The sequence below is a fragment of the Pundamilia nyererei genome, unplaced genomic scaffold (assembly GCF_000239375.1).
Source record: "Pundamilia nyererei isolate P.nyererei 1_Seehausen unplaced genomic scaffold, PunNye1.0 scaffold00241, whole genome shotgun sequence".
NCBI lineage: Eukaryota > Metazoa > Chordata > Actinopteri > Cichliformes > Cichlidae > Pundamilia > Pundamilia nyererei.
Genome location: NW_005187642.1, coordinates 703,604 through 730,447, shown reverse-complemented (window position 1 = coordinate 730,447; position 26,844 = coordinate 703,604). Strand labels below are relative to the sequence as shown.

The window sequence follows — 26,844 nt, the reverse complement described above, 5'->3', positions numbered from 1 at the left end:
CTGTGAAAACCCACTATACAACTGTACTTATATAGCACATTTAAAAAACCAGCTTTACAATAGAAACAGGAACGTTAAGACATGATTAAAGAAAAGACTATTGACAAAGTAACACATATGTCAACAGCTTGAGGGCACTAATTATACAGGAGTAAAGGGAATATAAGGATAAAGTTACTGAGAACAGATATAACTAAAAGATAAAGTACATAGATAGTTTTTAAACGAGATTTAAAAGATAAAAGGGAGTCTGACCATGGATAGTGATGGGAAGGTTATTCCACAGGTTAGGTGCAACCAGGGCAAAAGCACAGTCACCCCTAGATTTAAGTCTAGATCTAGGCTCAACCAAGAGTAATTGGGCTGAAGACCTGAGGGCTTGCCCAGGGACATATGGACAGGAGATCGACAAGATAGCTAGGGGCTAAATTATTTATGATTTTAAAGGTGAGCAACAATATTTAAAATTCGATACGATATTTTATGGGTAACCAATGCAAATCAGCAAGAACGGGGGTGACAGAGGCATGCTTTCTAGTACCAGTCAGGAAGTATTTTAACTATTTAAAAATAACAGATATTACACTAAATGAAAGATTCATGATTTGGGAGACACCAGAAAGACAAGCAGAGGTGCGGTGAATAATTTTAATTCACCGAATCAAAAATTACATGAATAATAAACAAACAAATCCACAAACAATCATGATCATCACAGGCCAGGAATAAAAAAATAAAAAAATCAAAAGTCAACACTGCTTCAAGAACTACTCACAGAGATATTTTCAGAGACTGGAGGCTGCATTGCTGTCTATACAAAACTGAGTGTGGTCTGTTTGCTCTGGGCAATATCCTTCCTCCTGCCGGGTTTACCAAAACCTCTGCAGAGGTGTCCAGTGACATGAGCTGTCACTTCAGTGTTAAATTAATGCTGGGAAAAACTAAAAGTTGTGTGTGACTATCAGTGTTGGGGTAAAGATTAGATTCATGTTAATATGTTATGATTGCATCATGTAACAATTAATCACAATAAATCTTTTAAAGATATTTGCCAAGAGAAAACAGACAGCGCGTTGGGGTCTCTCCCCATCTTTGCATATTTGCGGTCAAACTGAAACAAGGTAGAAAAGGATACTTTCCAAACCGTGGCAGCGCCTGGACTTCAGCCAGTGAAAATCAATCCAAGGACCTGGCAGCTATCACTCTGAGTGTAGAAGACCTGGGTAGCTTCCTGTAGCGGCCTCAGCGCCCACACATCAGAAGCATCTCTTCATGGAGATCTTAAGGAACATCACGCTGAGAGAACATTAAGCATTTCTGCTGCAAAGCTTTCTAACAGCCTCAGTGATCTATGCGAGGCAGATAAGCTGTGTCTGGACTGGATTAGTATTGCAGGACAATCAATGTTGGTTATGTAATTTAGCACATTCCACGTCAGTGGTTTTAATGAATAATATGAGCTCATAAAGTACTGCTTTATGATTCTCATAAATTATCGAGGAAGCATATCCTTTAAGTCAGGCTCCAGAATGCTGCCAAAAGTGTTTGTAATTCAAATATTGATTTTAGGTAAACGATAGTAGAATTAGAAAGTGGATGAAAGAAATCCTGTACTTCCTGTGTGGATGTATGACCAGTGATAATCACAAATAATCTAGATCTTCACAGGACTACACTTGCTGAAAATTACCAGTGAAAGCCTTCACTGCTCCAACTGTCTGCCAGCACTAAATGCAACTGAAAGAGGGTTTTACAGAAGCGCCACACTGCAGCATCACCGACTAGACTGAGATTGCACTTTCAGGTACATTCTGCTTTTTAAAAACTTTTCCCCAGACAAATTTCAGCATGAGTAATATCCTGACTCCCACTACACTTTAACAAAAACACTTTAAGGTTTAGAAATCAGAAACTAAAAATCCTTTTCCATTACCCCCCTGAACTCTTCCTATAATGAGCTGTCACTTGTGGAACAGCCGGTCCTCTGGTTTTTGCAGCCTACCTGCTACTCTGTGTCCAATAGCTGCAAGCTTGCACTGGAAAGCCAGAATACGAGTTCCAGATGAGACATTTTGGTCAGGATGTCCCTAACTGTCGTTGCAGTCTTAAGTTAAATTAAATCGTTAGGTTTTAATTTAACACATTCATTACTATCTGAAACAACTTCTCACTGGGTCGAGTGAGAAGCGGAAAACGTACCACTTGACATTCTCAGTTATTTCAGACATATTATTGTAACAAAGATATTTGCAAAGTATGTGTGAAGGGTTTTAAATCGGTGTCTCACTATGCACCTGAGTAGAGTTTTGTAAATATGTGTAAATTTGTGACTGTGTGAAGGAAAGTGCAAATGTGTTCAGATTTGCAAGTACAGTGTATTAAAGAAAGTGTGAAACTGCAAGGGTATACAAATCTTCTGTCTTCCTGTACAGGAATATACAAATCTCCGTGTGTTGTTTTCTTTGTAGATGCTGTTTTCTTTGTGGACTGCTGACCTGTGCTGCTACTGCTGGAAAAAAATGATGCGCGTTGAGCGTGAGGATCGAACTGGGGGGTGTAATTATTTTCTGATTTATAATGTGTAAATATCTCGATGTCATCAGCTGAAAGGAACACCGGGCTGAAGCAAACAAACTCTATGTATGAATCCAATATGCTTATTAATCCAATATGCTAGATTGTTCTTTAACCTCTGTATTTACAATTATTTACTTGCACTCATCACAGGCATAAATTTCATGGTAATTCGGGGCTTTTAATAGTTTCTTTGAACTGTTCTTTCTCTGGGATGGAATTATTGTACAGCATTAATTACTCTAAAAAAACAAGATTTGCACACGTTTGTATTTATTTTGGATTTTCTGTCAACCCCACAGGGTCAAACGTATAGATACGGGTGCAAATATCTACATATCATCTTTTAATAAGTGGAGCTGAAAGTTCCACAATGTATTTTAATTTGACAAGACCAAAGATTATTAACATCATGGTACTTTTTCTTTGAAAAAGATTAGTTTGACAGCACTAATTGGGTAGACTGAACTCAGTGAAGATGCACAAAGGGGAATTGTAGCTTTATATAAGTTGTGAACGTCTTGTGGCGTCATTTCTAAACAATTCTGCATGTGAATACAAGTTCAGACCTGTCACTTATTTGACTTCCATCTGCCACTGAAGGTGCTCAAGAACTTCTACTCCTGCACCATCGAGAGCGTCCTGGCGGCAAACATCTGCACCTGGTTTGGGAACAGCACCAAGCAGGACAGACGAGATCTGCAAAGAGTGGTGCGCTCAGCCGAACGCATCATTCAATCAGAGCTCCCTGACCTGCTGTCCATCTACACCAAGCGGTGCAAGTCCAAAGCTAGGAAGATTATGATGGACCTCTCCCATCCCAACAATGGACTCTTCTCACTGTTGAGGTCTGGGAAGCGCTTCTGCTCCCTTAAGGCCAAAACAGAGAGAATGAGGAGGAGCTTCTTCTCCCAGGCTATTCGGGCCCTGAACCAGGTGTAGGACTGGACTCTCCCACACACGTCACTATAAGCACGGACTCTCACACACATCACCACACGCACCACCACACATTTCCTATAATCCTATAATTCCTATAATTTATAATCTTTATAATCTCTTCTGCTATTTGCACATTCCTTACTGTAAATTCCTGAGTTAATTTGTAGTAAACTGTAGATTGTAAATATTGTAAAACTTTTTTTCTGTCATTTAATGGTCGGGCATTGTACAGCTACAAGCATTTCACCCCCATGTCATACTGTGTATGGTTGTGTGTGTGTGACAAATAAAATTTGAATTTGAGCTATTTGGTCACATCGAAGCAGTATGTTTGATAAAAGTCAGGCTTTCAAACCGAAGAACACTATATCAGCTGTCAATCATGCATATATAGCATCATGCACTAGGGCTGTTTAGCTGGAAGTGGTAGGGTACACTGCACAAAGTGGATGGGATAATGAAGAAGGGGGACTACCTTCAAATAATTAAATTTCACATCAGATCAACAGCCAGATAGTTGAAACTTGGACACAACTGGATGTTTGATCCCAAACACACACCAAAACTGGTTTTGGAATAGCTAAAGCAGTCTAATTCTGCAAAGACGCGTAGAAAAATATCCAGCCAGAATTGTGCCAGGAGCTTGTTTATGGCTACCAAAAGGGTCCAGTCGATGCACAACTTCCTACCTATTTGACCAAATATTAGTGGGGGTGCATGGATATATTTGATCCTGTATGTATATATATGTTGACTTTGTGTGGGTTGGATAAAATCCAAAAGAGAACCACATTTCTTCATCAAATTGTCATTAAAGACCTATGCTGTACAATCTTTCCACCCTGTTCAAAGAAATAATTAAAAGATTGAAATTACTAGGACATTCATGCCCATGATTAGTTTATCTTAACTTCTGGCCACAACTGAAACTTTAAAAACAAATGTACATGTCTTTTATTATGAGTGAAAACTGAGTCACGAAAAACAGCTAATTCAAATAAACTTCAAGTACAGCAAAACAGGTGGATACATGTTTTGCTTGGTGTGCATAGCTCGCGCACACACCAAACACCATCTATCAAGGTCTTTCAAGGTTTCCCAGTTGCTAACACAAATGTCAAGATCTTTCAGCTTAATTACCAATTTAATACATGCAGCGCCAATAAGCTGGTTTACACACACAAGCCAGTAACAGTTTCCGACAATAAGTTGCAAGGTCAATGGTCTAGACAACAAATAAAAAGTGCCGTGATTGAGCTACACTGCCAAATTACCCGAAGGGCACAATACGTAATACATCTGCGAAGACCATCTCACATCACATGCAAAACATTTAATCACAATGAAAATTATGGCTATTGGGTTTTATGTGACAGCAGCGAGAGGGTTATGAGTGAGCAATGGTGGAAAGTGTGTGGGAGTCAGCGTGTGAGCATGTGGTGGGCCAGGGTTATAAGGTCTTCTCTACACTGTCATTACTGTGTCCACGCACTCAGCAGTAGCAGCGCGTGCACATAAACACGAATAGACATGCACAGACACACAATCGCATAGCTCCGGGACAGATGCATAAGGATAGGCAGATACATATAGAAAAAGACAGATAGTGGAAATGTGTGGGGGAATGTATCCATGCTAAAACAGCTGTTCCTGTGCATGTGATCCAAGAGTCTTTTGGCTCCTCCAGCCCACCAACAGTTTCTGTGTATTTCTGTGCTTTCTAGGCGAGTAAAATTACCCCCATACATCTTCTGCCTGTGACATATTGATTGTGAGCCAAAGGAGAGGCTATCATCTCATCTATGGTCTTGTTGTCTTCTCTGGTGTGTTAGGCTATTTGTTAGACAGGACGTTGTTAAAAATTCCCTTTGATAATCGACGTTGATTGGTTTTTCTAAAGAAATCTTTTATGTGCCATTGTTAAAACTAATTCTGACAAGCTGATTATGCAACAGAGGCTAAATCTGGAATGACAGGCAAAATTAATCCTCTGATGCTCGATGTGAAGAAGCAGGGAAAACTGGAGAGTGCAGTATTAGAAAGAGGGTATCGATAAATGACACGTTTTAATTTCATAAACACGCATCACGTTGCGTTTTAACTTGTACGCACACACGCACACAAACTGTGTTGTGTTTGACTGCCTGCTCACTCCTGGACGCCGCCGACTAGCAGCTCTATTTTTCAGGAGCCTTAAGCCCCATCTCTGGGCAGACGCCATCACCCCCCCCCAAATTCCACCTGTCAGGTGCCCTTGCCTGCTTTAACAGTGGCAGCAGAAGGGGGAAGGCTACTGGGAATGTGGGGGGAGGCACTGGACGAGTTGCTGGATCCTGTCCCTGCATTCGTGTGCCAGGCATGCATCACAGTTCATTTCGCAGCCTCCTCTTTCCTCCACTGTGCTCAGCCAAGCCTCTCAGCAGGTGTCTCTCTGCAGAAGAGTTTTGCCACTACTCGGAACAGCATCTCTGTGCTCCAGCTCACAAATGGCAAGCAGCCACTTCCGCAACATAATTAATGACCCTAGTACTCAGTGAGTTTTGAAGAAATTATACTTAGATCCTCCCACAAAACTCCATTAATATCACTCATGTTCACTAATATTTTAACACCGAAAACTTACAACTCTGATCTCTTGCATAAGTGCATGCAGTTGTCTGGCTACATTCTGAAAATGTAGCCCTGCACATCACTTCTCGTTTATTTGTTCTGTATAGGAAACTTTTTGGAAATTTAAATAAGCTAAAGAGCAACTTTCAAATACTTAGGTATCTTCCTAACAACTGCCGTATCCGTTTCTACTTTGTCCAGCTTTTCTGGCTTGTATGCATTGCACACCGGCTGCACCGGTTACTTCTTAGAAGATGAAGGTGTCCTGGTATACCTACTTTGAAGATAAAGGTGTTGCATTGAGTACGGTCATCAAGAAGCAATCAACAAAGGCACAGCTGGACTTCTGCTGCTTATTAACTTCGCCTTTTGAAGTTGATAAACCCGAGGTTGGAGCAACGCGGGGCCTTGAAAATATGAGGGAAATGTTTAAACCGCATACCTGCATGAAGAAAATAAGACGATTTAATACTTTAAGTGCACTGCTTTCATACTACTACCTCAAAAACACGCAAGAATAACACGTTTGGCACTGGCTCTATCAGTAATTATTTTTAATTATTAAAGATTAAAATATGACTTGTTGTGTCAGCCTATTCTTGAGTAAAATCATCAACATTTAATCGTCGGTGATTCAAGAACTGCTATAAATTTTTGTCCACAATGCTGATTGCTGCTCTACGTTAATGTTTTCCTTTTCTGTGAAAAAGGCTGACTGTGTGATTAGAAAGTGTGAGACAAAAAGGTGATGTTGACGCTGTGACAAACACCATCATTATTTCCTCCTCTCACTCCCAGGCTGAATGTGTGAATAACAAGATTACATTTTCTGCTGATGAATGGAGGGAAAATGTAATTAAAGAATGCAGGAAGCCATTTAAGGTGATATATAGTGACACTCTATTTATCGTGTACTGTACGGCCGCTTCATCGCGATGCCAGATAAATCACAAAACTGTCAGTTTTAACATGTGTATTCTGTCACCGGTTATCCAGATCGCCTCCTAAAAACACTACACAGCTTTAATGTAGCGTTTAGTGGTGACACTGGATTGCTGTGAAATATTTAAATCAAAAGATGCACAGATACATTAGACCTTTTCATTTACTGTCCCTATTGTTGGTCTGCATGTTACATTTCTGTCCTGCTGTTGCTTGTGGAAGTGGTTACCAGGGTAACATCTCTAGTGGCCTGCAATTTGAGAGTATGTTGCCCTGTAATGTTGGCTCCATGTTACCATAGCAAATTTTCTGTGTTCTACAGGGTGCACTGTAGAGGGGACTTAGTGGGATAATGCTCCTCAGCGCAACAAACACTAAGACAGTTAATTAAGGTTTATGGAAAAATCAATACAGTGACAGTGGTTCAGGGAAGACTTTCTCTATTAAATCTATTCACCTTATCTTGTTCTTTTTGTCAGTTTTATTCTCACTCTTACAAATATAATATGTTATTTTACACCAATGAACAGCATTTAATAGCTGTGATAGCGCTGCCTAAAATAGTACTGTTATAAATGTACGTGTACACAGTAGCAGGAGTGGCAACAGCAACATGCTATGAAATAAAGGAAATTAAACGCCGGATCGCTACACAATATATATCTGCAAGGCCATTTAAACCACCGGCAAAGTACTGAATCGTCCCAGACGTTTAAACAGAATCCCTACTGTGCTCAGGATTAACTAAACAAAACCAAAAAAAGCAGGGAAAAATATGAGTCATGCATTTTAATTCATCTACTGTTTACTATTCTTTGAAGATGGCTTCTTGACAGCTACCCTTTCAATGAAATAATTTCTGATGATGTTTCATTGGATGTCTCATGTCCTGTGTCAAGGACATGATTTTCAGGCTATATAGATGTTGTTTTTAGGACTACCATTTCTTCTTTTGTTCTCCACTAGTCCAGTTTTGTCAGATTTTCTAAGAACACATTTCACACTGTGCCAAGATATGCCAAGTTTTCTGCTAATAGTTCTCTTTTTTGTTGCAAAAACAATCTTTTATTTCTTTTAAACTGTGTTGTCTTTGGCATTTTTCATGGATTCAACCAAAGAAATGAGAAGAAATTATGTGTTTTTGTGACAGGCTGCTGGAAATAAGTCCCTAAAGGTGCAATTTAGAATAGGATCCTTTCTAAGTTGTCTGTTCTGCTTAGACACAGCACTAGTTCATCATTTGAGTTAGGTGCTTTTTTTATGCTTGAATGATTCATAGGTCAGTATTAAGTGGTTAAACAAACAAAAGAAAGATTTCTCTGAAAATGGTCAAGTACCAGGAGTGGACTGAAAAAAAGTGAACAACCAACCAACGTCCAAAGAAAATCATAAGAAAGACATTCGGAAAGCCTGGAGAACTATTGCTCAAAACCACTTAAATATAAGAAAGTCTGGCTCCTTGGAAGCAAAACATGAAGAAATGATGGTTGGCTGAAGACTTTTGTATAATACTGAATGTCAGCGAAATATTTTAAACCACCACCGCCGCCAAGCGGCTAAATCCTCCCTTCAGTTTAAACAGAATCCCCACTGTGCTCAGGTCTAACTAGCGTAAAAGAGCAGAGGGGAAAATATGCATCATGTTGTACACTGTGTAGAGAGTTCAGAGATTCATGTACTCTCCTGAAGAGATGACCTAACAAGGAAGCCTAAGTGCAAGCACATATTTGCCTTTTGAGTACTTCAAAACAAAAAAGGCTCTAAGAAAAGATCTTTGTTCTTACTAAAAAGCAAAGAAAAAAAGCTATTAATTAAAACTGAAATATTAAATGCTTTGGGGATATTTACACATTGTAACATGTTACAAGATCAAATTCTACAAACAAAAATATCCTGAGTATAACTAGGTTTTTGGCATGAATGGGCATGCTGTAAATCTTTTACTGATTGAAGTCTACTAAGGTTTTGCAGAGGTAAGAAGTCTCATCAAAGCAGCCCAGGTGAAAAATGAAGTTCAAATTCAACTGTTTGTGTAAATGTACAGAAACCTCATTTAAATAACGAGTGATTGTCAGACCACTCAAGAATTAGACAAATCCTGCCCTTAAAAAGCCCCTGTAACTTTACATTGTTCTTTTGCATTATAACATAGTCTCCATTTACTGGACTCAATGCTGCTGCTTCATGTAAAGGAACCACAGACAGTAAAGCCGGAGATAAATATATCATTCTTATGGGGCATGGCTGTCACTTTAATTGAGTTTAATTGACATTCACTATTGCATATTCAAGTATGTGCTGCTACAGGCTGTATTAGCCAATCATGAATGCTGTGTGTTGCCATTGGCTGAGCTCCGGAGAGAGCCATGTACTGTGCTGAGAGAGGGTGGGGAGTGGTGGTGGTAGTGGGGGGGTCTCCTCCGCCTCCTCTTCCTCCTCCTCTCTCTCTGCACTCTCTCATTCAACCTCTGTAGTCAGCAGAATGAGAGGCTGAGCAGAGCGGAGCAACACGGCATCCACGGCTACAGCATCCTGCAGAGGACTCTTGCTCCATGGAGGAGAGGAAGGGGAAAGAGGCCGTGTTGGAGAAAAACGAGTAGATCAACACATGAAAAGAGAGCAGAGAGGGGAGGGAAAGCACAGAAGGAGTAAGAGCGCGAAATGAAAGGAACTGATTAAACAGCGTTGTTGAGGACCACTGCAGCTATACTAAATCTGGAGCTGTCAGGCCAACCCTCAGCGAAGCAGTGAGTGAGAGAGGCGAGCAGAGGAGAGAAAAAGAAGTGATTTAGAGAGCTGATCTCATCACTCTGGACTAACAGGGATGGGACCCACAAGAGCCTCTCCGTCAGCAGATCAAACTTCACACAGGAAAAGTGCCTTTCAATCACCAGTGTGAACCTGCCTCTTTAGAGGAGAGAAGGGAGTTATTCTATTAGTTCCCTAAAGGTCATACAAACCTCGCACAGGATCTTTGACTGCTGCGCTGCTGAGTGCAGCTCAAGTCTCCGCTGTCCTCGCTCCCCCATCGCACCTGCCTGCTCCCGGTGAATGTTTTCTCTGCATGCACACTCACTGCTCGGCAGTTGAACACACTCATGGTCGATGCCAAGGGAAGGAACATGAAATGTCTGACTTTCTTCTTAATGCTTCCTGAGTCAGTGAAAAGCAAGTCAAGTAAAAGCTCCAAGAAAGGGAATGCGAGTGGCAGCTCCAAGCTGCCCCCAGTCTGTTATGAGATAATCACACTTAGGAGCAAGAAAAAGAAGAAGATGGCAGCGGATATTTTCCCCACCAAAAAGCCGGCATCCACCACCACAGTGCAACAGTACCAGCAGCAGAACCTCAACAACAACAACACAATTCAGAACTGTAACTGGCAGGGACTCTACTCCACTATAAGAGAGAGGTAAGGAAAATCTGCAAGTTTTATTAACATTTAGATCAAAAAGATGAATTGGACGATTAAATTTGAGAATGTCCCATAAAGTCGAATTGGTTTACTGAATTGCACCCGTCTTACGATTAAAAATGTACAACAAAACACTTCTACTAAAGTAGTAGGCGTGACGGGTGGTGCCTTTGTTTGTGAGTGCATGTAGGTTTGAGCAGGGGTGGGTGATATCTCTGCCCTGCCCTCCATCTGACAGGGGAACTCTGTTTACACCCTCTTTGCCTCCTGCAGACTTTGCCGCTCTGACACAACAGAGGGCGGACAGTCACAGCGAGTGCGTTTTTTTAATGCACAACAGGCAGAGGGCCGATCTGTACTAAAAGCAAAATATTTGCCTTGGCCTATCAGTAAAGGATCCCAGCAGTCCAGTGCAAAATGTGTGTTTTCTGACCCGGCTTTGTTGTCTCTCCAGAACATCATGGGGCTGTTTACCCACCCCTGTGACATGTTCCACTGCTCAATAATATATGAACGCAGCTTTATTGTTGGTCCCATTCTTTCACGGTGGGGATTTTCCACTGACTTCATCATCTTCTCCCTCTGTCTTTATGTGGAAAGAATGAATAAAAGAACATAAGGATAAAAATGATGAGCTTTCATTGCTCTGTGCGAGACTTAAATTTTAATTTAAGCACCTGGCACACTTTGCACACTCATAAAACTTGTGTTTAGAGTGTTTAGAATAACAGGAAAGATCAGAGTAAATGTGATGTATGATATTTGGTTTAATTTCTGCTAAAAGCTACAATCCCTATTTGGTAAAAGGTTAAATTAAACAGAAAGAAAATCCTTAATGTGCCTTAAAATCACCTAATTTTCTGTTTGTACCCTCCTCCCGCTCCCTCCTTTTTTTTCTTTCCCTTTGTAGAAATTCTGTGATGTTCAACAATGAGCTGATGGCAGATGTTCACTTTGTTGTGGGTCAGCCTGGAAGGACCCAGCGACTTCCGGGACACAGAGTAAGAATTTTAGCATCAAGTGAAGTTGCACTAAAAAGCTGGAAAATGAACAAACAAGCAGCCACGCAGGCTGGCCCATTGTTGCTCATATCATAGAAGCTTGAAAAAAAACATCTTTCCTCTTTGCCAGCCATAATGAAACTGATTCCTTTTGTGCTCCACCATCACTTCCGCACCATGTGTCTTTTCGAGACAGTCCTCAATTATTTATGTAAATGAGGCTGAAGGATGGAGGCACAGAGTGAGCGAAGGAGGAAGGGCTATCCTCTTCAGCGGTCGTTTCGCGCAGGATGGAGCGTCTTTGTCTCCGCTTTAGCTCAGCTTTTCATGAAAATGCTCTGCAATTACTCAACTTTTAATCAAACACCCCCAACAACACACCGTAACAATGATCAGACGCAGAGTGAGGCACGTCCATGTGTGCGCCTCGCACCCTGCACAAACTTTTGTGTTTAACTGATTATCCTTTAGGTTTGACGCGACAATGCAATTTCTAGTGTAAATACAGCTGTTGGACTGTTTAGTCCACCATCTGACCTCATTATTTTTTTATGATTAGCGCATAAATCATTTAAAAGTCATTTCTGCTGTTTGATTGTGATTAGAACAGTCGCATGAATTTGTAAGTGCACAAATTTCCACATCAACAGGCTCCGAATGGCTCTGCACGGGTCATTTTTAATGTTCTTTACATGGGACCAAAATGTGTAATCCATGAATGGTAGCTGCAATGCACTTTGTACTTTAGAGCGCAGTTATGGAAGGACACTGACTCGACTGTGCTTTATGCTGAGGCATTATGGCAACGAGATATGACACTCAGTGCAACAATCTCTATCGTGTCCAGTAGGCAGGAGATTGAATATGCCTCATGATCTGCTTTTTGTTAACAGCTCTATCATAGTGGGATGGAGGGTGGAAGTAGAAACAGTCATTTATGTCGATGTCTTTAAAAAAATAAAGAGCCGCAAGGTGAGAATAATATTATTCCAATATGCAGCGTATGGATTCTTGTCTCTAAACGCACATCAAAGAGCATCTGTCTTTCAGCTGACCTTGCTTAATGAAAATAAGCATGAATTTCAGAGTATGACAACAGCCACAAAAACAACGGCATTGTTTCCAAAAACCCTTAGATTTGCAAGGTTTATTTTCGACTAGTGCGCATGCAGTTCACTTTGGAGAAATTCTGTGTTCTTTATACCACCCACATATCCACCTACACACACTTGTGCCACGCACACACACACGTATGCACAACACAGGCATGAACACAGAGACCTTAAACTCAGGTTTAATAACAGAATTCATAGCATTGTCTAATAAACTATTAGTCACACAGTCATATTGAGTTGCATGTGATTTCATCATACATTTAGATGACTCATTAGTTTCAGAAATTGAACTTCTGCTGCACTCGGTTCAGTAGTGTCACAAGCAAATACAAGTCTTCTTCATTAGAAAATTGCATCCGTGCCCTGAGGGGACACAGTAATTGTCTAAGCAGCGCTGAGAAAATCAACAGGTGCGATTTTGCCAACGCACAAAGGGATTTGTGTTGCTACGTGAATGCACTGAGATTCCCCACTTCAAATAATCTTCCTCCATTTTCCAGATGTTAGTACATGTCACATGAATTACACTGACGTCACAGATAAACTGTTTTCATTTTGGTTTTTCCCATCCGTCACTCTGTTTTCTTTGCTTCTTTCAACAGTATGTGTTGGCTGTGGGCAGCTCGGTGTTTCATGCCATGTTTTACGGTGAACTTGCTGAGAACAAGGATGAAATCCACATACCAGATGTGGAACCGGCAGCATTTCTGGCAATGCTGAAGTAAGGATTCTCTAAATTCTTCCTTCGACTGGGCCCGTTGACCTCGTAGTGCTTTAGTTGAACAAGGGGTGCATGGGTTAAAAAAAAGAATAATTTGATAAGACTGATCTGTATCTATTTCTCTGGCAAATCTCAGATAAAACTGTTAAGTAAGCCTTGACAGACAAATGAGATGAAGTGTTCTTTATATATCTCAGGGACAGAATCTATATCTGTCTGTTGTACTTGTTCATTTCATTATACTTTCAAATTTTCCTGTTGAATCCCAGGATATTTTTTCTACCTCCTCGTTGCCTTCCTTTCATCACTTTTATTTCTGAGTTTTGTTTCTCTGTCCTTGCAGGCAAACTGTGATAGGTGGTAGACACAGATGTAGGAGGAATACTATTATGTTGGCCAGTTTGATAAGTTTGCGCTGCGATTTTTTTTTATCTGGCAAGAATCTCGTTTCGTTCCTCTCTTAAATATTTTTGAACAGATACAGGAAAGTTTTGCTTACAGCACTTCAATGTCAATCACTCTCAGTCATAAGAAACTAAAAATAAACCTCAAATGCATTATTGTTTGAATCATGTCATCTAAATTAACGATCATAGAAAACGCATTTACACCGTGCCGTTTTCTTGTCATTTCTCCGGTGTTTGCTGAGAAATTCCTATTTTATGTCAACAGGTACATTTACTGTGATGAAATTGACCTGAGTGCTGACACAGTGTTGGCCACTCTTTACGCTGCCAAGAAGTACATTGTCCCTCACCTGGCACGTGCCTGTGTCAACTTCCTGGAGACCAGCCTGAGTGCCAAGAACGCCTGCGTGTTGCTCTCTCAGAGCTGCCTGTTCGAGGAGCCAGAGCTGACGCAGCGCTGCTGGGAAGTGATTGATGCCCAGGCCGAGCTGGCGTTACGCTCAGAGGGCTTCTGCGACATTGATGCCCAAACCCTGGAGAGTATCCTACAGCGGGAAACACTCAACGCTAAAGAGATAGTGGTATTTGAGGCTGCACTTAGCTGGGCAGAGGCCGAGTGTCAGAGACAAGAGCTCACCTCATCGACTGACAACAAGCGTAAGGTTTTGGGCAAGGCCATGTACCTGATACGTATCCCTACGATGGCTCTGGATGATTTCGCCAATGGAGCAGCCCAGTCGGGCGTGCTGACGCTTAATGAGACCAATGACATCTTCCTATGGTATACAGCTGCCAAGAAGCCAGAGATGCAGTTTGTCAGTCAGCCTAGGAAGGGCCTCACCCCCCAGCGTTGCCACAGATTCCAGTCCTGTGCCTACCGAAGCAATCAGTGGCGCTATCGGGGCCGCTGTGACAGTATACAGTTTGCAGTGGATAAAAGAGTTTTCATTGCTGGGTTTGGACTGTATGGATCTAGCTGTGGCTCAGCAGAGTACAGCGCCAAGATTGAGCTGAAACGTCAAGGAGTACTGCTTGGACAAAACCTCAGCAAATACTTCTCTGACGGTTCCAGCAACACTTTCCCGGTGTGGTTTGAGTATCCGGTCCAGATCGAGCCAGATACCTTCTACACCGCCAGCGTGGTTCTCGACGGGAATGAGTTGAGCTACTTTGGACAGGAAGGAATGACAGAAGTACAGTGCGGGAAAGTAACATTTCAATTCCAGTGCTCGTCAGACAGCACTAACGGCACTGGGGTGCAAGGAGGGCAGATCCCAGAACTTATCTTCTATGCTTGACGAGACCTGGTTAACCTTCTGGCTGATTCTCAGTGCACTTTTGAAAAGGGAAATGTATCACTTTGTGCATAGTGTCACCTTCTGTTATTTATTTTTGTCACTATTGTGCAGGAAAAAAAATCAGATCTCAGACCTGTGAAAGGGTCTTATGTGTTTTGGAATTTAGCAAGTGGTCCACTTGAGTAGGACCATATATTGTATATGTTTCAAGATGTGGATTTACACAAATACACCAATGAACTGGTCTTAACCTCCCAAAAAACAACAAAAAAGCAGACATCTTGCACTAAATGTGCCTGTAGATAGTAATATATTGTACATTCTGAAATGTATATATAATTCCACAACTGTGGCCAGTGCTGCCCACAAAGAAATCATATATAATGAATACGCTACAGTATGTTTATTATTTCTATGCTTGCATAGAAGGCACATATAGAGCAGCAATACTTCACATTCTACATTGTATGATGAACATTTCATGTCACGACATCATCGGCATCACAAAGGAAGTGAAAGTGGCTGTGTGACATTCAAAACCAACACCAAATTTCAAGTCACGATTCCATCAAAAACACCCACCACCACCAAAAAAACGCACTACTGATTCCTGTTGTATGTACGAAGCATTTGAGAAGTTTCAATCTGACTCTTGATTGATTCTTTGACTGTAGTAACAGGGCACTTAATGAGGGCTTAAGGGGTCTTAGATTAGGGAGCACTAGATATAAGCCACACAACCCCTCTGTAGCATGTTGCTCTACACCTACACCCACTCCACTGAGGTTCCATTATCTTTACAGTTAACGTTAGGACTTCTGGCTACTCACTACTACATGGTAGACCAAGGGATTTCTTTGATTTTCTATCTAAACCTGTCTGCACTGGAGTACTTACAGCATGGGCAAAGCGGCTCCATTTCATCTGATGTGTACTACTAATTGTTCTGGCGCCTTGGTTTTGTTTACAGTGAAAAAGATCAACATTGATTCTGTGTTAGAAGCCGTTTATGGACTTTTACTTCCCTTAAAAACCCTGCGCACTCTGAACTGCTGAGCACTCCCTCCCAATGTGATCGTACAGTATCAGTATTTGCAGAAGCATACTGTACATGCTACAGAATTGCACTGATGTTGGTTTGTAAATGAATTTGTTTTGTTTTACTCCAGCGAGGGAGTTTGTTTTGATTTTATTTTCTTATTTGCTGTGCTACTGAATATTCGCCTGCTGATGACAGTGGACGGGTAAACTGGTGTTCATGTCCTGTGTTTACGTGCTACAGTGCTGGGAGACCGACGAATGTGTATGGTTGTTGATGATGGAAATAAACAAAAAGAAGTGGTGCGTGCTGGCTGTGTAGCCCATCTGTAAAAAGTGATAAAGCTACGTACTTTGCCTGAAATTAGGAGGGGCGACAGATGATGCCCATCGGCACTGCAGTGATTTACAATGCCAAGAAGAACTCTGTTGATTGATGATGCCTGTCTTCATCCAACTTTTACATCCTGTCTGTCAAACTAACTCCGTCTCCCGATTAAACACGCAATATTACACCTCACAGCTTAGCCAATATTGTATGCCATCTTGCCTGCCATTATAAAGAATGGCTCCTTAAGGCCATCACATCTCATGATTCAAAAGATAGAAAACAAATCGAAAAACAATCTCAAAGCACCAACGTTTTTCTTTCACAGCTTGGCTGCTTGACCCAGAGTTGATCTTGAAGCATCTGTCTCCTGAGATGAACCCAAATATTTAATAGATGATAAAACAATAGAGTAAAGGCAGATTTTTAATTCTCTCCGATTGCCTGATACGCTATAAAACTCCCAAACAAGAGTCATTGGTGGAATATATATAAGCAAATCTTTGTGAGCTGTGCGTTCAAAATGATAATCCCTCCTGGGAACTCAGGGCAGGTACTTGATTACAAAGGCGCTCGATAATACCGGGACTAGGTTTGACACTGGCAATGAGCATAAGGTTCTTGATGAATTGAGCTAAATCAGTTGGGGTTGCTTGGTGCTTTAGTGCAATTTTTCATGACTGTGGCACTGATGTTGTAAGCAAAATCATTAATTGTATTAAAGGAGGTCGGGGACTAAAGTGTGCCAGGACTCCTGGCCTCCATTCGACACACACACACACACACACACACACACACACACACACACACACACACACACACACACACACACACACACACACTTTATAACTGTGACAGATCGGCTGATGAAAAAGACAATTCAAGTACACTTTCGATTTCGCAGAATGTTAATTAACATTTATAACACAAACAACCCCAGTGCAGGGATTACTGAATTCGTGTCACCTTCGATGCAAAAGCAAAACCCCCACATCACTGGAGAGAGCTCTCCTCACTTTGTTCTCCTGGAACAGCAGCTACTCAAGCCCATCAATTTGCTTTTTTTTTCTTTTTCGGAGTTATTCACAGTCAGCTCAGATGGCGAGAGATCTGCCAGAGGCTACCAGCTCACTGCCAGAGCTGCGGTGGGAACACCTCTGCTCTACGTGGCGCACATTACCAAAAACGACTACTGGATCAATAACAAGACTTCAATCAGCAATTGTATCGGGGGTTCTAATTACTCACAATTGCACGCTATATGTTTCAAAACCCTCAAAGATATAAATCTATCACGCACTCCTTATGCGCTTAGGCTATGTTTAATAAAAACAATATTTTTATTTTATGGGAGGTGACAATTACTATGGGAACCCATTTTAATTATAAGAATGAAATGTAATTAAATCCTACTTGGCCAAGAATAAAATGCATGGTTAGGCCTCTAATTAGGATGACTTTGTCAATAGAGGGAAACATATCACTGATAAGCAACTCAGTACTTTCATCCAAATAAGCAAACTGCTAAAAAACAATGCTGGATAAGAACTTGCTATATATATATATATATATATACACACACACAGTAATATAAATGCAGAACATTGACTGTAATTTTCAAAACAAAAATTTAAAAACACGGTTCAGCGTGGGAAGGCAAAAAGGGAAAACGGGGGTTGGTGGGTATTGACTCAGACTGGGCACATATTGCCCAGGAAAACCTCCCGGGGTTTAATTACTGTTCAGTACAAATTAAGGATGAAAAGATTCGGTCTGACTTGAGGGAGAACTGTGGATTACCATTGATCAACATTCTTAATGCTCTCTAAGATTGATTGTTTCAAGTGCAGATATGCCTGAGAAACGAACCAAAAGGTCATGCAGCATTTAAGAGGGATGGTGCTGTTTTCTTACTCTTCGCTCGCTTAACATGCCTCACCAAAAAGATCTCCTCATTGACTTTTGTGAACGTTAGTGCAGTTTGTAGTGTGAAACTATATAGGAAAGAAAAGCCTCCCGAACCCACGCCGCTGGGAAAAAAAAAAGACAAAAATGAAGAAAAACAGCAATTCAAACATACGAGAAGGAAAGAAAATAGCGAGAGAAAGCACATTGAGTTGTGGCACCGCATCAAACATTGCTCTGTTCACTGCAGGCAATCACATATCCAATCCTCGACATCCTGATAATTTCCATCCCAGCAAAATGTCAATGAATTAATAATGGCCAAAGAGAGGAGGGAAACACAGCTGTGGGTTTAAAGAATTCATCAAAGAAAATCATTTAAAAATATGTTTTTTAATTCAACAAATCTCTCAGGAAATCCTCTTTTCCCCTACGTCCCCTTAAACCATATGTTAGACAATGTTCAAAGAGCAGGTTGTGTTTCACCACATACTGCCTGATTCTGGGTGCAAAAGCTGCCCGCTAAGTGTAATGAGAGCATTTGGCAAAGGTTACAGCGAACTGCTTGTAAACCTGACATAAAATAAGGGTATCTGAGCCCTCGACTACCCTTACTGGTCTAATCTCAAACTACTGGCAGGAAGTCAAACAAGGAGGAATGGAAAGGAGGCAACAGAGGCAAGCAGCAAACGTGGTCTGACTCGTATTCAAGTAATGTGGTCATTCCCTTGGTGATTATCACATAGATTATCAGCAAGCAGCCAAAGTCGTAATTAATCACAAGCCAGAATGGCAAAAAGTCACGAAGTTCAGATGGAGGATGCGGGTTGAGGCAGGCGTTTGACTGATGATAGTTGCTGTCACTTCGTAGCCATTCGCAACCCTGTGGTGCTGAAGACCTGCAGAAGTGTAAGGGATATCTCGCCAAATAATCTCCTGTTTCTTAGCTGTTGCTTCCCGACGCACATGGTTGGGATGCACTGCAGGGCCCCAGTGGGTTCCATTTATCTATTTATTTATTCATTGCCACCAGACAGAGCTAAATCGCTTCAACAGGCCAGGATGTGGAGAGGCCACGTTTTATGTTAGATTAGCCTGTTTATAGGGATGTTGCTCTGCTCTGGATGGATCAATACAGCTTGGATTTCTGGAGGTAAGTGCTATATGTGTATCAAGTTAATTATGATTGCTGAAAAGAGTAGAAATGCGCTTTTAGTGGACAATGGGAGACACAGAGCCTATTCAAAGTAGGCAAAAATAACAGACAACAGCGGCGAGTGTATCAGCGACACGCTGGAAGCAAATTTTATTAGTTTCCAATGGCGCGGAGGTAAATACCTGTTTATGTAATTGTGTTTCTCCTATGAAACAGGATCCCAGAAGGTATGTGAATGCTGCAGTCGGCCAAAAAAGAAAGTAGTTCTTTCACGGGCTCTGAAAGCTAAATTTGTTGGTGATGCATTATGCTAATCAAGCTATTTATTCCCTCAACTGTGGTTTCGTATACCTGTCACCCACAGCCATTACAGTAAGCCTGATCAAAACCTTGAATGTTGGCAGCTTCCCACCGAGAGAGGTGATGTGGGCTGAGCATGCTACTTTTTTGTGTGTACTCTAGAGCCTCTATTCACACTGAAGCATGTCCTCTAAGGCAGCTCCGTGGCTTTGATAGTATGGAGTGAGAGGGCCCTCCTCTCCCCAGGGTCTGATATAATGAGAGTAAGCTTACTAAACATGATCTGCAGCTCTCTCAAATAAGCTACTCGAAATGGCTCGAGTCTGAAACAGTACAACAAACAGCGCTGATTCATTTGTACACATGCTCTCGCTCTGTCTCCTGTGCGCCGCATGGGGGGGGGGGATTGGGGGGTTGGAGGGCTAATGTGTTTTAATGCGTGGCAGAGAGAGAGCAATGGAGAGATGGAGAAAGAGTGCAGAGTGGCACAGTAGTCTAGCTTCATGTGCATCCATTCAGAAGTCACACAAGAAATCTGGATTTCCAGTTTAATTATTTCCTGCATGCACAAAAAAACAACAAAAAACTCCCCAGAAAATCGTGAAGCGACAGATTTTAAATGATTGCATTCGCGGCTTGCATTTGTACACACATGAATAGAAATATTCTCTGCAGTTATTGTCAGGGTAATAGTTTAACGTTGCCATTTCTCATATTCGGTGATTATCTTGTTTCAGGATCTTATCACCTGGCAGCGGGAAGCCTGGTAATCAACAGAGACATTATACTGGCAACAAGGTATTTCTTTTGTCAAACAAATCAGAACTATCAAACCATCTGGGAGTCAGCACAATTTAACAGTATCGCTCGAATACATTTTGTATCCCTGAATATCCTTTTACAGGAGTGAATTATATCCACTGAATGCCCGTTTTTCTCACTATTCAACCTTTAAGTGACTGAACATTTTCCAACAATGGCAATTTTCATCTGAATTATTGGAAAAAGTACAATAATGCCTATAGAGAAGCCTAGCCTTAACAGCCTGCTTTTGTGGCCTAATTTAAGAAGTGGAGCGCTGCTCTATCTCCTGCTCCTCTGCCCTTTCTTTATGTCCTGCTTATTGCAAGAAGCACCAGTGACTGGGACTAAAAATCTGTGCGATTAGCAGTTCAAAAAGGCGTAACATAGACAAATATGGTCTAATTTCAAAATCTGGTGTCATACAATCCATTTGAAACTTTGAAGCGTCCAATCAAAGAGAGGATTGGGAGCAGTACACCTGCATTCCCAGCTGCTCCACATTTACGTATTGTGTCTACACGAACATCCTCGCAGCTGCACGATTCGAGCCTTATTGTCAAGCCGGTGATGAATCCGACGTTGGCGAAGCAAAGGATCGCTTCTCGTCTTAGCGTTAACGCAGATCATTAGTCGCAGCTGCCTCGATTGTCGAGGCAGAAAACCCGTTTCAAAGCTGTCATAAGTTATTTCTTTGTGTCAAGTCAGATGAAAAATGATATCAGCAAGGATTAAACGCACAGCGATATTCAATTATTGCACTTCACCAGATGTCTGTCAGAATGGCAGGTAATGGGGAAAATTCAGTGTTATACATCATTCCAGAGATTTAGAGCATCTGCCATCAGCGTACATCTGACCTAACTAAAAGTATTTCTCTGCCTATGTTTTTTTTTTTTTGAGTAAAACTTGAAACTATTCCCGCTCTGCCCTCAATAATGGCCTCAATTTAAGCTTTGCTGTGCCTCACCTTCCTCCTATTTTCACTTCCCTTTGAGATACCAAAGCTTTTCTCTGTGTGAGCTGCTGGAAATAATCACAGGACATGAGATGAATGTGAGTGTTGTTTGTAGAAGTTTTCCTCCTTGACTATGTGTTTTGTATTCTCCTCCTGGCTGTCTACCCTTAGTTTAATGCGTTATTTATGCTTTGTACAAAAGAAAGGCAGGTGACAGCTCTGATAAATGCAGGCCTTCATACTGTAGGACCTACAAAGACAATGCAATTACACAGGAAAGACATATAAAGAGCATCAGACCCTGACTTGAAGTGTTCATCCCATGAATGTGAGTAATGCGTGTTTACTGTATGCTGGCAGGCAATCATACATGTGCACAGAGCAGATGAACAGATGCTTTTTCACATGGTTGTAAAGGACTGAACATACTATATGTAAGTGTCAGATTTTGGGCAGATGTCACTTCAGCTGCATGTCAGCTGAACCCACGATGATGTCGTGTTTGTCAAGTAAAAAGTACAATTTGGACGAAAGAAAATAAAACAAGGAGTAAAGTGAGATCTAAATTTATGTTATGAACGTTTTTCAAACTCTCAGGTTTACAGTATCACGGTTAAAATTACTGCGAAATGACTGTTATGCCCGTCAAACTGTGTTATCACTGGCATTTATCATAGATTCAACTTGAGAAATGGCAACAAATGATGTGTTTTTGTGACAGGCTGCTAGTACCAAAGTGCCTAAAGACACAATTTAAAATTGGTTCTTTGCTAAGTTGTCTGTCATGCGTAGACAACACTTGCTCATCCCTTGAGTTAGGGGCCTTTTCAGCGATGCTTCAGTGATTCATAGGTCAGTCTTAAGTGGGTTAACAAACATTAATACAAAGCATCTCTCTGAAAATGGTCAGGAATAAGGACCGGACTGAACTTTGAAAGACCTTTAGAAAGCCTTGAGAACTACTCATGACATTTAAAAATATATAAGAAAATCTGGCTGTTTGGAAACAAAATGTAAAGAAATAAGGGTTCAAAGGTTTTTCACAGTACTGTATACAGTATAATTACTACTTGTAGATTTGCTTCTGCTTATGGCTTCAACAGAATGAATTATTTGGATTCTCAGTATTGAAGAAGATCTTGACCACCCAAAGGCAAGACAAAGTCAATGCAGTCATGTGTAATATCTGCCAAACAGCAATGCATCTTGTTCCACCATAGTATCAATTCTTGTGTTGTCACCCAAGGCAGCACTAAAGCAAGCAGAGCAAGAACAAAACATCTGCCAGCATCTGCTGCTGAAATAGAATTGCCGATTTCAGAATTAGCATTTGTGAATAAAGGTGAAAAAAAATGTGCACAGTCCAGAAATGTGCATCGGTACAAGGAAAATGTGAGCAATTAATACTAATAAAGTACTTTTTCCCCCTTTTTTAAATTTTTGGGTTCTTTGAAAGGGTTCTTCTGGAGTTTCTTCTCTTACACATTTTCTGTATTCTCAGTTTTCCATTACACTAAATGGGTTTTAAAGCAAGGTTGCCAGCTCTGAACATCTCCCCCCCTCAGCATCTTCCCATCTATCCCTCCAGTGCACAGAAAAGCAACATGAAATATCAAAAGGCCAAAGACGTCAGAGCTCAAGAGATTGGAGTGGAGGGGATTTTCCTCCAGTGTGCAGTGCTGCACCTCCAGCAACACCGAGGAGGAGGGGCAGCTGGAATTTCATTTCTCAAAGATGAAATCCTTTTCATCATGCCTCTTTTGCATAACAATGGTGTATAAAATTCATTATATATAAGTGTAACTGTAAACCACCACAAGAAGATTACCCCAGAACACTCGTCTATTTTCGGGAATGGAATCAAACTCTGTTGCCATTGCCTTACTCAGGTTAAAAATATCACCACCCACGACCGCCACCAATGTGCATGAGTCACTAACCACACATTTAATGTGATTAGAGTGCTCATGTAATTTCAAAAGTAATTCATCCGGTGAATACAATATGTGAGGATGACAGCCTACTATTTCTTGATGTTATTCATACCTATTTGAATACATCCTTTTAACATGCTATATCATTAAAGCCTGATTAACCAGTGACTTGTTTCTTTCTGCCTCACACGGAGTTTAGTCAGGCACAGAGAAGAGGCTGTAGGTTTGCAATATTTCATCAGAGGTATATTAAGTTGATAAAAGGGATGGGATGAAAAGAAGGACCATTACTGCTGAGGATGCATGCCAGGTGTCACTCTAATTTAATCGAGGCACTAAAGACAAAGAGCGAACCTGAGGGAAGCCTCTCAATAACAGGCCTGACTGCAGATGACAAGTGGCGGGCTAACCTGTGATTGAAGGGACAGACAGTAGGATTTGGGAAAGTGTCACCCTGCAAACCATGAGAGGATTTAGGAGCGCAAATATACGAATGTGTGTGAACAAATCATTTAAAATGTAGGAAAAGAGAAGCAAGTGGACCAGTGCAGCTTCTAAAAAGAGAAGCGGCAGTTTGTTTTCATGCTAACCATTATGGTTATGAGAGGTAGAGCATATGTGCAGGCTTTGCACAGCTTTTAAGAAATGAGATATTCCAGATTCTCTGTGCCATATTGGGTTTCTTTTTTTCTCTGTTGCAGAACCAACTGTGGTCATAAAAGCTTTGTATGTGTAGCTGTAGCTGTGTAAAATTACTATTTAGATAAAGGTAATCCAGATAAGGTCTGAACAGTTCAGACGGCCTGGACACAATTGTCTTGACAAGCAGCAAATAAAGTCCAAAGTTTTTGTGCCACAGCCTCATTGAGTACTGCAGCTAAATCTATTCTGATGAGGTAAAGGTTGACTGAACTTGAAAAATCACCGAGAACCAGTTGGAACGAACGCAGAAACAGCAGATGTATTATATAAATTGCGTTTCGGCAATGCTATCCAAGTCACTAAGATATTCAATACACCACTTCAGGTCCTCAAGAAGATTTGCAGGATTAGAGGTTGTAAGCTGGGCCAGGTCAATATATTGATCTCCCTTCACTGAGAGCTGCATTCAATTTCCCAACAATTAGATGCACCTGAAGGTTAATATGGTGCTTTGTTAATCTCTTGCACTGTCTAAAACTAACCCTCTCTGTGGTTTTCACTATTTTTTCTTACTGCATATGCTGGTGCTGCTCTGACATAGTGGCATGTTGGAGGTTACCCACTTCTAAGGACTTAGATTCCATTTTTAATGTAGTTTTACAGTTGAGGAAACTGCTATTTTATATTTTATCACTTGTGAACAGGCAATAACTGTTAACATGTTACCACATTCACCTAAACCTTTTGTTGCTCTAAACCACCAAATATATATGAAATATATACATATGAACCTTTGCAAAGGTCAACGTTTTTGCATTCTGTTCACCTTTGCATTTTATTCTCTCCTATTTCTTAGCAGATCTGCGTAGCAGGAGATATCCAGTCCTGCGTGGAGAGTATCAGCATGCATGAGTAGCTCAGTTAGTGAGACAGTAGAAAGGACAGTCCCTTGGTCAATGAAGTATCAGTCTGCACCTCTTGAGGTGAAAAAAGAAGCCAGCGTGGAAATGCTGAACACTTGAATGGTCACTTGAGGTTAACTAAAGAAGCAAGTCAATCCTCAAAGACTCCCATGTTAAAATGTCCAAATGTCCATCAGAACAGACTTAAAACCTGCAACAACAAAAAAAACCTGTTTTGGTCTCCAGAGAGAATGTTTAATAGCAGAAGGGATTTTGTATTTTTTGTATAACATAACTGTTTAATTTGTATTAAGGCTTAACGTTAAGTCGTTTTAAGAGGATTTATTGACAGGTTGCTAACTGCAGTTAACAATAGTTATAGCTAGGCATCACCTTAGCTAATTCAAGTCCGCTGGTTTGGAGAGTCATACTTTTTCGTTGCAGTTAATCGTTAAGATGACTTGCTGTGCAGTTAACCAAGCTAAAAGCTAACTCAAGAAGTCTGGGGTATAACTCTGGTGAGTGAATTTCTAGTATTTTTGTTAGTGTTTGCATGTGTCTGTAAACATGATGACTCAAAAAACGTTCAATGAATATTCATATTGAGCTGTAGAGTGGGGTCATGTTAACAATCCATTAAAATATGTCTTATGTCTAACAAGCTCTTCAAGGTCAACTGAATGATTTATAGGTTGAACTGGCAAAAGTGTGATGTGTATTGTCAACATATAGGAAATGCCGTATGAAGATTATGTCGTATAACATGTCACATTTGACCTCTGACTCCTGTTCAAGGTTAATAGATTGAGCTGAAGGTCAAAGTGATAATAATGCTACAGAGGTATTTAAAACGATGGTTCTTACTACTATTGTTTGAATTGTTAACATTTAGTAAATGATCCTGATATGTGTGAATTCTAAATATCACATCATATTTGTGTACAAATATCATGTCACATTTGACTTCTGATCTCACTTCTACATTTTAGATTTGTCTTTCTTTGATTATTTAAGTACATTTAAAAAGAAAAAGAATGAATATTTTTAAAATACAATACTATTAAAAGTAAACACTGCCCAGAGAGTGAGCTGCCTTGGCAGAGGCTTGCACTCTCGGAGTGCTTGTTTTATTCGTATTTATCCGTGCATGTGAACTGCACCACTTTAGTCTGTGGCTGTACCTTTCTAAATGATTATGTTTTATTTCAGCCCCTAATCTCATATGTGGTCACTTCTGGTTTCAAGAAACCAAGATGATGGTGATCATAAAGCTGAAATGGAAGCTGTGCGACGTATCTGTGACAACTCAAAGGGAAACAACCCAAATGCCTGACACTTGGAACCACACTTAAATAAAATAAATCCAAACCTTTATTTGGAAACAGGCAGAGGTCAAAACCACAAAGCTGCCAGCAAGGCAAACAATTTCAAAAGAGAAGCAGGCAAAGTCAAAGTCTGTAAAACAGTCCAAAAGGTCAAACAGAAACACATCAACAGTAACAGTGGGAACTCTAAAAGGAACTGTTGGGAACACACAGAGCGCTAGAAGGCTTGAAACAACTCGAGTGGACAATCGCCAAAGGACTGAAACTGACAGCAACAGACAAGGACCAAAGATCACAAAATAAAACAGGAAATACCTTCAGCCAGAAGATAACAATCCATAAACCATCACAGAAATCCAAAAAAGAAATGGGTAACATCATGGTGATTATATCAATATTATGAGAAGTGTTATTATTTCACATTTGTAGATAGACATTGTTGTGAAAAACAAACTGAATGTGTGTTGAGCTAGACATTTATTTTTTTTAGCTTTTAATTCTTGTAATGCAACATATTATTTTTAACATAAGAG

General features: G+C 40.7%; 1 protein-coding gene across 1 annotated transcript; it reads left to right on the top strand.

Moving 5' to 3' along the window:
- Positions 1-9,516: 9,516 nt before the first annotated feature.
- On the top strand, positions 9,517-15,603 carry btbd3b (BTB (POZ) domain containing 3b). The gene is made up of 4 exons (XM_005749343.1): positions 9,517-10,477; positions 11,391-11,481; positions 13,199-13,317; positions 13,990-15,603. The coding sequence occupies exons 1-4, from the start codon at positions 10,167-10,169 to the stop codon at positions 15,020-15,022; spliced, it is 1,554 nt and encodes a 517-aa protein (XP_005749400.1). The 5' UTR covers positions 9,517-10,166; the 3' UTR covers positions 15,023-15,603.
- Positions 15,604-26,844: the final 11,241 nt, after the last annotated feature.

What these genes read in the sequence shown, in the direction of transcription:
- btbd3b (XM_005749343.1), top strand. Translation starts at nt 10,167, where the DNA reads ATGGTCGATGCCAAGGGAAGGAACATGAAATGTCTGACTTTCTTCTTA. An exon ending in AGCGACTTCCGGGACACAGA is followed by an intron (nt 11,482 to 13,198) that starts GTAAGAATTTTA and finishes TTCTTTCAACAG; the next exon opens with TATGTGTTGGCTGTGGGCAG. An exon ending in GCATTTCTGGCAATGCTGAA is followed by an intron (nt 13,318 to 13,989) that starts GTAAGGATTCTC and finishes TTATGTCAACAG; the next exon opens with GTACATTTACTGTGATGAAA.